Source organism: Hemibagrus wyckioides, unplaced genomic scaffold, assembly GCF_019097595.1.
Source record: "Hemibagrus wyckioides isolate EC202008001 unplaced genomic scaffold, SWU_Hwy_1.0 Contig2, whole genome shotgun sequence".
NCBI classification, from domain to species: Eukaryota; Metazoa; Chordata; class Actinopteri; order Siluriformes; family Bagridae; genus Hemibagrus; species Hemibagrus wyckioides.
Genome location: NW_026690780.1, coordinates 747,903 through 761,007, shown reverse-complemented (window position 1 = coordinate 761,007; position 13,105 = coordinate 747,903). Strand labels below are relative to the sequence as shown.

General features: G+C 34.2%; 1 gene segment (V, D, J or C); it reads left to right on the top strand.

The window, feature by feature from the left end:
- Nucleotides 1-5,843: 5,843 nt before the first annotated feature.
- Nucleotides 5,844-6,374, top strand: LOC131350008 (T cell receptor alpha variable 12-3-like; the record flags this gene model as incomplete). The annotated part of the segment is given in 2 exon segments: nt 5,844-5,885; nt 6,043-6,374. Coding segments are annotated over 2 exon segments (372 nt in total), but the record flags the coding sequence as incomplete, so codon positions are not given.
- Nucleotides 6,375-13,105: the final 6,731 nt, after the last annotated feature.

Below are 13,105 nucleotides of genomic sequence, written 5' to 3'. Positions count from 1 at the left end.
TTAACATATGTTTCTGTGCAGGTTTACTTTGGTCTTGAGTCTTGAATAATAAGAATGTCTCCTAGTTTGATGACCCAGTGTGTTTTTGACATTGATTGAAATACTTCAGCACTTAATTGCTGTAGGTTTTGGGAATATGTCTGTTACCCTTTGAGACCCTGCATCTGTGGAACCTGTAAAAGAATGCAAGTCTGTTTAGGAAACCTCTAAGTGATATTTTTGTTTCAGGCCCCAAGACACAAATGAGCCTAATTATATTTGATAATAAATCTGTACTACTGTTAATAATTAGGGGTGAATCAATACTACACTGTGAACTCACAAACATTGCCCCAATGTATATACATTAAATTTACAACAACATAAGATTTAATGATGATTTAATGTTTATAGAATAGATTGATTGTTTTCATTATTAAAAATGATATGCTGTCAGTATTTGTTTACTATGTGCTTAGGACAGGTTTCCTCATTCAAGGTTGACTAGAACTCATTCATTATTAAAGTGCTTTTTTTCTATTGTTTTGCACAGTGTTCAGTTTGGGCAAAATAAATAAATAATTTCATAAAGGTTTTTCGGGGTCAAATATTATCTTGTGATTAATAATCAAGTATTTAAGTAACTTTAAGGTAATTGTGTGTTTACTCCCCTGATAGGACATGATGTAGGACAGGATGTAGGACAGGACCATGAACATATATCACCAAAACAATGTGTAAATGTTTTTATCTTTTATATAATCTTGCAGAGGCTGTTTGCCTACAGTGTAAAAGTTGAATAAAGAGACAAACATGGCGGTAAAAACAGTAAAGCTGCTTACAGACTTGGAAATCTTGCTATCTGAGGCAGAGCACAAACTACAAGAATTAATCACTGACCCTTTCATTCTACACAATTCTACACATCTGACCACTTAAGACTAAACTGTAATAAAAATAAATACTCATCTAATGTCATTTCTGTGACAAACAAAAGCACCTGCTGTATCAGAAACACTGAACTCATCTGAAACTCTGCCTTTATTGTTCTTTCACTTCTGATGCTATCTTGAGTACAGGAACACTTTATTTTTTTTCTAATTAACAACCTGTAACCTTGTGTGTTTGTTAGGACTGAGCATTAAGGCATTAAACATCATATCTTAAATAGAATTTTACAGAATGATCAAGAAATGGAAAATGTAGGAACAAGCAAACTTTCACACAGTTTTGTTATATTGAAGCAGCTTTACCAATGCTTTAGAGAAAGTTCCATGTCCTTTTGGGGGATTCTCTCTTTCTCTCTTCTGGTGATTGTCATGTTTTTTGGAGGTGATGCAAAACTGCACACAAACTGACAGTGACCTGAACTCATCATCAAACTGGGGATCCTGAAGCTGTGATGCAGCAACACTACCTGCTGTGTCACTGTGCTATCACACTGTTAAAATCCTTCTGCTTAAAGTGTTTTCTTGTAGTGTGGTGTTGTGTCATTGTTATTATAAAGAAAGATTTCTACCCTCATGGTACAATTCCATACTGACTGATAACAAGTGCACTAAAGACAAGGCTCAGGTCAATCCTCATAGCAGAATTCCACAATGCCAGTGGACTCATGATCCTCTCTGTTCTGTCTGGAGTAATTACACTGCAGATGAAGGGTATTTTATTGTCTAAGTGTCGTAACTTCACATATATAATAGTCAAACTAATCAGTAAACCAATTCCTTGTATTTTTAAACAAGTAACTAGAACCGTCTTATTCTTTAGTGCATTGTTGTCTTCTGCTCTTTTGCAGTGTTCAGTGTGAGAAAGTGTGAAGAAGAGAAATGTTTCATAAAAGAATGTTAGTTTAAAATATAAGGTTGTGATTCATGATCAAGCATAAGAAAATTTATCTAAAGGGAATTCTGTGTGTTGTGAATACAATTTAAGTCTAAGGTCAAATATAAAAATATTAATCCAGAGCATACATGTGTGACTATATGACCTGTTTGCAGGGTTTTATTTATTTATTAGTGTGTTATGTTTTTTCTCATCAGTGAACACAAGATGGCGCAGTCACTTATCTTATTGTGCCTCAACAACTAGAGCACCACACAACCTGCTCACATTATTTGAGACGATGAAAGCTACTTTTCACAGTAAAACCTTTGTGACGTTCTTCAATCATACAAAAATCAACAAAAGTACCTGCTGTGTGAGAAACACTGAAAACTGGAATCTTATCTGTAAATCTGCCTTTACTCTTCTTTCTCTTCTTCTCTTGATATCATAAGTACAGGAAAGTTTTATTTTTTAAGATTTAACTGTTAGAGTTGAGCATTAAGGGAATACATTAATTTCCTGCTTTCAGCATGTGTTTACTTAAATGTGCTCTGGACAGGTTTCCCATATGAGGCTGAATGTAAATCCAGGATGTTTCAGTAAGAATCAACAATCTGACAACAACATTGGTGACACTGTCATGTGATGCTGTGGGGTGGAGCAATTTTGAAGCTTTATGGTGTTAACATATTAGATTACAGAAAGATCTCCACTATTTTCACTGAGCTAAGACCAGTCATCATGTTCACTGTTATATTCATGTATCTGTGGCTTTCACTAGGTGAGTTAACATTGACTTTTTGTTATTACAGAAATATTAACTATATTATATTAAATATTAGTCTGTGTGGTGATGCAGTGTGAAAATGCAGAGTGTGGGTCTGACTTAAGTATTTCCTGTTGATTATTTAAAGGTTAAAAACATTATGTTCTCTTCTCTATGACAGGTGACTCCATGGCAGATTCAATAAAGCCACTTTTCCCTCATAAAGCTGTAGATGAAGGTGATGATGTTACTCTGTCCTGCACATATAAAAAAAGTGGTAGAACAGACTACCTGCACTGGTACAGACAATATCCAAAATCTAAACCTGAGTTCCTTCTTAATGTTGACCAAAAAGGAAATCTAATTTCCAACACTGACCCAAGAATGACTGCTAACGTTAAAGATGAACAAGTGGATCTGATCATCTCCTCTGCTGCTGTATCAGACTCTGCTCTATACTACTGTGCTCTGGAGCCCACAGTGACAGGAAATCCAGCTGCACTGTACAAAAACCTTCACACAGTTTTGTTATATGGAAATCTATTATCTACTGATCATTTTGAATTCACATGCCATGTTTGGAGGAATTCTGTCTCTAATGTGATTTATAAAGAGTATATTTATAAATCACATTAGATTTTTGACACATGTATTATTAGGAGACAGTATTTTCAGACACAAATCTATCAGTTGTGAGCCTCAGTGATTAATCTCTGCTCCTCTGCTGGTCTGATCATGGAGACAGTCTTGGATGCACATTACAGAGTATTGTGACTAGCTCTGTACCAAGCTGTTTCTCGTCTTTCTTTGTCTGATTGCTATTGTGGTTTTGATCTCATTTTGTTTCATCGGTTTTCTGAGTCAGTCTAGTGTTTTTTGGATTAGTTTGCATCGCGGTTCGTCTTTATGGTTCTCTGACCTTTCTGCCGGTCCCTGATTACATTTACCTTGCCTGTTGTTTTGCATTATATTAATAAACTGCACATGGATCCTACTCACCCGGTGTCTGGAGGTTTGTTACAGCCATGCAGCCCACAGAGACACAAAACTCAAACAGACTGTACAAAAGTCAAGCTTGATTTTTTTCTCAGCAGGGGGAGATGTTTATCTGTTTCATTCAAATACAGGTTTCTTTCTTAATTCTCAAACTTCGCTGTTTATTTCCTTTAAATATCAACAATGATCCTCTTACATATGTTGTTAATACTTATTGGTTGAACAATCAGAGAAGAAATCTTTTAAAAATAAATGTTAATCTTTAATCAAAAATAATTATTTCTGCTAAGGTTCATGCTGTTATTCTCCTGATGCAATAAAAATGTAAAACAAAGTTAAATATCAATGTCTTTAAATAATTTAAATTGCTGGGTTTTAATGTAACACTAGTGAACTAAAGACTTCACTCTTCATTATTTGGCAGCTTATAAAATAGCACTTGATCCAGCACTGATATTAAGGGAAACACTTGAATGACCACAGATACTTAAAAGAGCATTGAGCTTAATACAAGACGCTTATGAATTGTATTAGGGATTTTATATTATTATAATTTTATGGGGGATTTTTACAATTGTATCAGTCACTGCAGTGCCTGTGAAAGAATTGTTTGATTAAAAAAAGATTATTGAAGTAATGCATTACTTCAAGCCAAGTATATGCAAGTGTAATTAAGTAACAATACAGTAACACTTCATTAGTAATTATTAATGTGATATAATCAATTCTAATGTATAGAAAGTATAGAAAGCCTTACAGTGTTGTAATTGCAACAATATATTTTGTAGATTAGAAAATGTTTACTTTATAGAAATAGGAAGTGTAGTAAATAAATATACAAATCTTTTAACCATTATATTCTTTTAGAACATGTGTGTGTATTTTACATAATGTGGCACATCCTGCACTCTGATTGGTTAAAACAGAGGGAAGCTACAGTTGAGGCTTTGTACACAAGAAATGCTTATATGCTTCACTGAAGACAGAGTAGAAGGAAACTTGACATTTACAATAACATAAAAAGGAAACTTAAAGAAGAATTGAGGAAATTAAAACATGATGGTTTTCTCTACAGTTCTATCTTGAATTGAATTTACTCTCCTTTTCCCTTTCCCAACTTATCAGCTAACAACAGACAAAATACAGTGGTGGTAACATATGCAACTGAAAAGAAAAATGAATACTCAACTAAACACTGCAGTAAATTTGTACATTATCAAGAATATTTTGTCTGATGCTAACAGAACATTTAGTGTCAGTTGTTGATATAGAATTAAAATAGAATTGACCTTTTCTGTCCAGTTGTCCTGATGATTCATTGTAACCAGTTTACTCTCATTCTTTCCTTCCTTTCTTCATGCTTATATTGTTTATAATGTAGATGTTGGCTTGTGTATAATTTGCAATGTGTGATAATTATAGAAATAATTAAAGATGATTAAAAATCAATGAATTCATTATCACAAGAAAAGATTCAATAAAACATGTGAATTAATGGTCTTTTCAGAATAGCGCATTTTACTGTTGATGGAATATATTAAATACTGTTATATGTTATATACTGCAGACAAAAGAAATAAAATGAAAAGAGAAAAAAATGTAATCCCAATTATAGTAGTAGTTCTCCTAGACATCAGAGACACATTTCAAATACACAACACTGGCAATTATTTCTAAAGCTAGAGACCTGAACTAAACACTCAGGATAACAATGTTACTCCTCTTCTTGCTTTTCTTTACTGTTGCTGCCCAACCACACTGTACAAAAAGCACTACACATGACTGGAGCAGAGCCATGCTTTTCTCACAAGATGGAGCTATTTACATGTTTACATTCACTTCTGAAATGCCTGACTGTGAGGACAGTTAGAAGCTGAAGCAAGCTCAAGTTAAGCAGCTGAAGCTTTACAAATTCAGGAGTTCAGGAGAGTAATGTTATGTAATGTTCTGGAAAGTAGTATTTGTTGTTATACTTTGTGAATGAAAATGACTTCTCGTTGTGGTTGTTGTGTGTAGCACAGCTTCTACATTTTCTGGTAGTTTGCAATTTGCACTTGCATCTGCCTTTTGTGAAATTAATTAAATAAATGTCCTGCTTGAACTTGAATACAATGTGGAAATATTCTCCACAAACAGCAATGCTTCAGTAAGAATCAACAATCTGTCAGTAACATTGGTGTCATGTGATGCTGTGGGGTGGAGCTTCATGAACATTTATGATCATATCAGAGTACATAAAGACCTCAGAATATTTACATTCAGCTAAAACCATTCATCATGTTTACTGTTATATTCGTGTCTCTGTGGCTTTCACTAGGTGAGTAAATTGCCTTGTTTATTGCATAAATATTAAAAGTTGAATTAATGGTTAAATAGTCTGTGTGGTGATGAGAAAAAGCAGAATGTGAGATTTATGTAACACTGGCTTGATCCACACATAGGTTACTGACATTATGTTATTTTCTCTATGACAGGTGACTCCATGGCAGATTCAATAGAGCCAGTTTTCCCTCATAATGTTGTACATGAAGGTGAAAATGTTACTCTGTCTTGCAAATACAAATTCAGCGGAGTTTCAGTAACACTGTACTGGTACAGACAATATCCAACATCTAACCCTGAGTTCCTTCTTTATATTGATACAAGTGGGTATAAAAGTGATCCAATCCCACCACATCTGAACGCTCATGTTGATAAAAACATACAACGAGTGGATCTGATCATCTCCTCTGCTGCTGTATCAGACTCTGCTCTATACTACTGTGCTCTGCAGCCCACAGTGACAGGAAATCCAGCTGCACTGTACAAAAACTTTCACACAGTTTAACTACACTGAAGGCAAACGTACAGTACTACTGTTTTTTCTTCTGTCGGCTGATCCTGTTAGGGTTTGCCACAGTGGATCATTGATCTGCATATTTTGATTTGATGCAGGTTTTACAGTGGATGCCCTTCTTGATGCAACCCTCTGTGGAAAATATTTTTATCCAATACTATAACGCTCTATTTAATACTACTCAATTAATACTTCTGTCTCAATTAATAATCTGTCTCCAGCTCCACATTGACCTGACAGCTCAGTCAAGCAAGGCTCTAACTAAAAAAAGCCAAACTGCCCAGACTGGATGAATGCAGATACAAGGTTTATTTGCAATCAGCGCTGGTTACAAGAATTGAGCTGCTCACGAATGAACATCCCAACAACCTCCGAAATAATCATCACAAAACATAGTCTTTTTATTCTTTTCCCTTATCTTTTCATAATATTCAAACCAAATCCTCTTTGCTGAGAAAGTCACTCCTATTTTCTTCCTGAAATATCAGGTTCTTTTTGGACACCATTATCTCTTACTTTTTAACTCTTTCACATTCCATTATAATCGGACTTCCGAGGTCAGTTATAAAAATAGTGGACATCTGTGCACTTATCAATAGGACTTTTCCAGCTTGTTTTCATCAAACAGTTCATTTTGACCTCCGAGGACAGCATGGGTAAGTTTCAGGGCCACTGCTCTGTCTTTGATTGCTTAGTTTTAATTCATTGCAAACAATGTTTTCTTTCACTTCTACACCTGCTGTAGTTTTAATCACAGTTTCCCTCCAATTATTCCTAGCTCTATCTCCTGCTACCCTTGACTTCCTACGACGTGCTGCGCTTCTGCTCAGGACCTTGGGCACAGCTCCAACCCCAGCCATACCAAGATTGAAACTCCGTCCAAGTCTCATCTACTGTCAACAAAGTCTCGCACCTAAACCTCGTAGTGTTTAACCGTTCATTGTTAAAACTGTAAATAGAGGTGACCAATAAATTAAGGTGGTGCCTGACAACCCAACCATGCTGTCCTCTGATTATTTTATACAAACACAAACAAGAATGCATTCATATACACTCTAAACACTCTAAAACATTCAAAACCACTTTAAACGCTCTAAACCACTTTAAACCATTCAAAAATTACTCCCACACCTCCCAATTAATCTCAGCTTGAAAATGCACGGACTTGTGCAACCACCAGTGGCTGGGTTGGTTCTGTGCTTAGGCCACAGTGGGGAGAATGCAGGATCCTAGACATTAGTCTCTCTCTGTTTATATTACATATTCACAACAATTACCTGATGTATGCTATTTAATTGACTTTCATGTTTATTGGAATCCTTTTTATTCAACAATGGCAGCAACAGAAAAAATAGATATCACCCTTTGGCACTAACATTCATTCATCTATCCATTTAAACTCACACTCAGTAAAACTCTTCTTACTGGTTCCTCAATTCCTTTTTATTAGTCTTCTTTAAACTAAAAATCTAAATAAAACCTCCAAAATTCAAAAGAGATTCCTGTAAATGTAGCACAGACACACCACCTCAGACATTTCTCTCACACGCTTAACTTATTGTATGTTATGAACAATAATTGAATAATTTTGGTCTTTTAATTCTTACTATCAGCACCTTCAAAGTAGAATAGATATTTACTTCTCATGCTAAACTGTGAACACACAGGTATATAAAGAGATTGTTTTGGATTTTTAGCTACTATGTCAATTTTGAGTACCAATATTTTATTATTTACCTTTGAAGAAAGGCTATATAAATTTAAAGATTAATTAATGATAGTAATTGTGAAAAAGCAATGACATGAAATTATTATTTAGATATAATTACACTAATCAGCTTTCCTATACTTACCTATTGGGCAAATGTATGTGTAAAAAGAGATTTTGTACGAATCTGGTTCTGTTGTTCTATGATCATTATTATAAAAAGTTTGCATTTACTTTTCATACAAATATCTTGATGTAGTGGCCAATGAGCCTATTTATCACATTTACAGATTAACAGTAAAATATCATAATTGTTTATAGTTTTCAAATAATGTAAACACCAAAAAAACAAGTAAAGGCTTATAGTATTGTATAGATGATAAATCTTAAAATACAACACAGCTACATTAATGACTCTATTTTCTGTCACTGAAACTGTGTGAAGTGATGATCTGTACAAAGTTACACTACAACAGCATCACTTCCTGGGTGTGTCCTTCTAGAGACGTGTAAAGTTCAGCACATACAGCACTATTATACAGAATCCTCACAGAGCTGTGTTCAGAAATGGATCAACTATACAACTTACTGTACATAGTGAGATACATACCACTGATTCTCACTCTAGTTACAGGTCATTTATTTTCATTAGTTAATTCATTGTATTAAGTAATAATTACGTTGTTAGAGTATATAGTAATTTTCTAATTTTCTGGTCAATATCTGGTTTTTAAAATGCCTTACAGTTTTTTTCTTAATGTTCTTTACAACAGGTAGTTTTGCAGATAAAATCTGGCCGAAAGATGAAGATGCCAACATTGTCATGAAGGAAACAGAGACTGTTACTCTGAAATGTTCATATGAGGCAAGCAGTAATGGTATTTATCTTTACTGGTACAAACAATATCCTAACAGCGCACCACAGTTTTTATTGCATAAAGGCGCAAGGTCATTATCAGCAGAGCGCAATCCCACTGACACTCGATTAGAGACAAAAACAAGCAGAGACTCTACTGAACTTACTATCAGAGGACTAAAGCTCTCAGATTCTGCACTCTATCTTTGTGCTCTAAAAGTTGGAACACAGTGATACAGAGTCACTGAAAGGCTTTACAAAAACGTATAAACCAGTATAAATGAAGATTCTAAAACCACATCAAAGATCCTTCCTTTACCAACCTGTTATCAGAAAACCACAGACACAAACAATGTTTGTGGTAATTCTGTGGTATAACTGAATAAATAAAAAAGTAAGCAAGCAAACTAATAAATAAAAGTAAAATGTGTTTAAAAACCACATAAGCCGCACATTCATCACATTAAAGTCACAAATCTACATTGTTATGAACAAACAGTATTTTATAGACACGGATCCATTGTTTTGGATGTTTGGGTGCATATGACATGAAATTAAGTTTATTGATCTTTTCATGCCAGTTTTGTCCATGATTCACTGTAATTAATAGTCATTTGAAATCATCAAACAAACAAACAAACAAATAAATAAATAAAATGGTACATTCATTTATTCATTCAGTCTTGTGTGTTTTATGTTTGTACAGATCACTGTTACTTTGTTGGATGTGAGCTAGAGCAATGACCTTTTACAAACCCCTCAGAACAGATGTGAACCAGATGTGAACCTCAGAACCAGTGCTAGTCTATAGCATTAATGATGAAAAGAAACTTGTAATCAGTTATTTGTTAGATGAATTTGTACATATTGTAAGACTTTTTCAAATTTAGATGGTATTCATACCTTCTGAGACAAATGGGACTCATTTAGTCAAGTATTTGTTTACTCCAGCATAGTGAAACATTTTATTTAGGGAGTGCTTTATCAAGGGGAGGCTCATAGCATTAATTACATTGTGTAGCATGTAGCACTACAGAATAACTTAAATTAATTTAAATATATGGTTGAATGCAGTTATTAAATACAGACACAATATGCAATTAATAAAGGGTGACTTATTCTAGTGAACTGCTTAAAATTATCATTAAATTTAGCAAAAATCAGCCTTAACAGATTTAAACATGACATAAAATATATTATGAACATTCATTGCTTGTTTCAGTCAATTAACTTAAACAATGGATTTATCACATATGATACCAGATCTGACATGACTATGAGTAAAAGTGGGTGGAGCTAGATGTGGTAAGATACAGTTTAGAAAGTTTCACAGAGATCCTGCCATTTATACCTACTGCAAGAGAGACACAACAGTCATGTTACTCTTCTTTATTTTCATAGTTGTTAAAAACATCGGTAAGTCATTTATATTATACACAAACTTTAGGTGAATGCTGGAAATGAGCTGATACCTAAACATGATTAATTAACTTACAAAATGAAAGTAGAAATGTTTATGTTGTTGTAATGTTTTACAGCAGGTGCTGTTGACAGCAGCATTACACCAGACCAAACCATCATATCTTCAAGTGAAGGCAGCAACATCACACTGACCTGCACATATGATGACTCAGCAGACTATCTCCACTGGTATCGACAAAAACCTCAATCAGAACCAGAGTTTCTTCTGCTGATTCATAAATCCACAGATGGTGTCACTAAATCTGAACATGACCCACGACTATCCACCAAAGTTCGTAAAAAGGACAAGAAAGTAGATCTGGAGATCTTTCCTGCTGCAGTATCAGACTCTGCACTGTACTACTGCACCATGGAGCCCACAGTGACACAAAACTCATACAGACTGTACAAAAAGTCAAGCTGCATTTGTTTTTTTTCTCAGCAGGGGGAGATGTTTACCTGTTTCATTCAAATACACTTTTCTTTCTTAATTCTCAGACTTTGACGTTCATTTGCTTGAATATCAACAATGATCGTCTTGGATATGTTGCTAATGATTATTGGTTGAATAACCAGAGAAGAATAGATCCGTTAAAAATAAATGTTAATATTTAATAAAAAAAATATTTTTGCTAATGCTCATGGTGTTATTTTGTTATTCTCCTGATGTAATAAAATATAACACAAGGTTTACTAACAATATGTATTTAAGTATTTTAAGGTGCTGATTTTTAATGTAACACTAGTGAACTGAAGACTTCACTCTTCATTATTTGGCAGATTATAAAATAGCACTTGAAATCACAAGTTGTGGTTGAAATGGAAATGGTTGCTCCACTCCAGACTCTCACTGTGCTGCCACATGTTCACTCAGTCTCCACAGCACTAAGGGCAGTTCTCATAGCCAGTGGTGGCAGCTTTATTAATATTAATTCTAAAATATGAATTATTTGATGAACAGTTATTTCTGTGTTTATTGTGCTTGAGATCTGACGTGTTCAACATATGTTTCTTTGCAGGTTTACTTTGGTCTTGAGTCTTGAATAATAAGAATGTCCTCTAGTTTGATTTCCCAGTGTGTTTTTGACATTGATTGAAATACTTCAGCACTTAATTGCTGTGGGTTTTGGGAATATGTCTGTTACCCTCTGAGACCCTGCATCTGTGGAACCTGTAAAAGAAAAACCTGTCTGTTTAGGAAACTCAGTCAGATTTTTGTTTCAGGCCCCAAGTCACAAATGATCCTAATTATATTTGATAATAAATCTGTACTACTGTTAATAATTAGGGGTGAATCAATACTTTTCTGTGAACTGCAAAGTGCAGCTGCTGTGCCTGGATCCATCAGCTAAACTAATTTTTTCACAGTGGCTTTATTAAGCAGATGTCTATATCAATTACATTAAAATCAAAGTCAGATCAGAGTCAAATGACAACATAAAATAGACAAAGAAAGAAAAGAGGCTGGTTTGTTCATTACCTCAGTGAAATACAGTATAACAGGTTTATCACAACAAACAAATAAGCTCAATATATATATATATCAATGTATTTTGGTTTCAAATATTATCTTGTGATTAATAATCAAGTATTTAAGTAAATTTAAGGTAATTTTGTGTCTTTACTTCCCTGTTAGGGCAAGATGTAGGACAGGACATTCTTAATGGCCAATTCAGTGGAGTTGAGTTTTATAGCTGCTTTCAAACATGAAAATGACAAATTCAGCAGTATTTAAAGAGAAATATATGGGGGTTATGAAGATATACTTTTGTGTGAATATTTCTTCTGTATTCTCAAATAAACCTTATTCTTTTAATGGTTCTAACAATAAGCCACCTTCTGCTGCACAAATGACACACAGAGGAAGGTAAATACACAAAACAGATTTCTACACACAGAACCAATAAATACCACTGCTAAGTAGATTTAATCCAGTAAAACTGTCTTAGATAGAATTTCACAGAACAATTAGGCAATAGAACAATCTGTAAAATTACAAATGGAAAGTAACACTATGCAAAAGACACTGTGATAACCGTGTGACCCAGTGATGGTTTTAGTTTACACACCAACAAAACCAGTGTCACACAGTGCAGTCACCAACACCAACTACTAAAGAAAGGACTTTACTGAATGTCCATCTCATTTTATTAATGAGAGAGAGAGAGGGAGAGAGAGAGAGAGAGAGAGAGAGAGAGAGAGAGATCCAAAAACAAGTGATGTAACTAACAATGTCAAAATATCACAGGAAAATTGAGTAAATGGTATGAGTGAATCCATGGCTTAGGACCTTAATACAAAAACATTTCTACAGATTTATATAAACAGTATACAGTATAGAACAGTTATCATGAATATACATAAATACAAGTAGGTGGAGCTAGAGGTGGAGATGTACATCAAATAGTAACACTGACATTCATTTCTAAAGCTAGAGGTTTGAACTAAACACTCAGGAAAACAATGTTGTTCCTCTTCGTGGTGTTTTTCACTCTTGCTGATGTTGGTAAGTCATATACACTGCACACAAAATATTATTTTTTCTAAATAAGAAGACACAATTTTTCATGTGAAATGTGTCATTTATTATTAAAATAATCAAAATATTGTTGTAATGTTTTTATAGCAGAGGCTGCTGACAATAACATTAAACCAGATCAAACCAATGTATTTTCA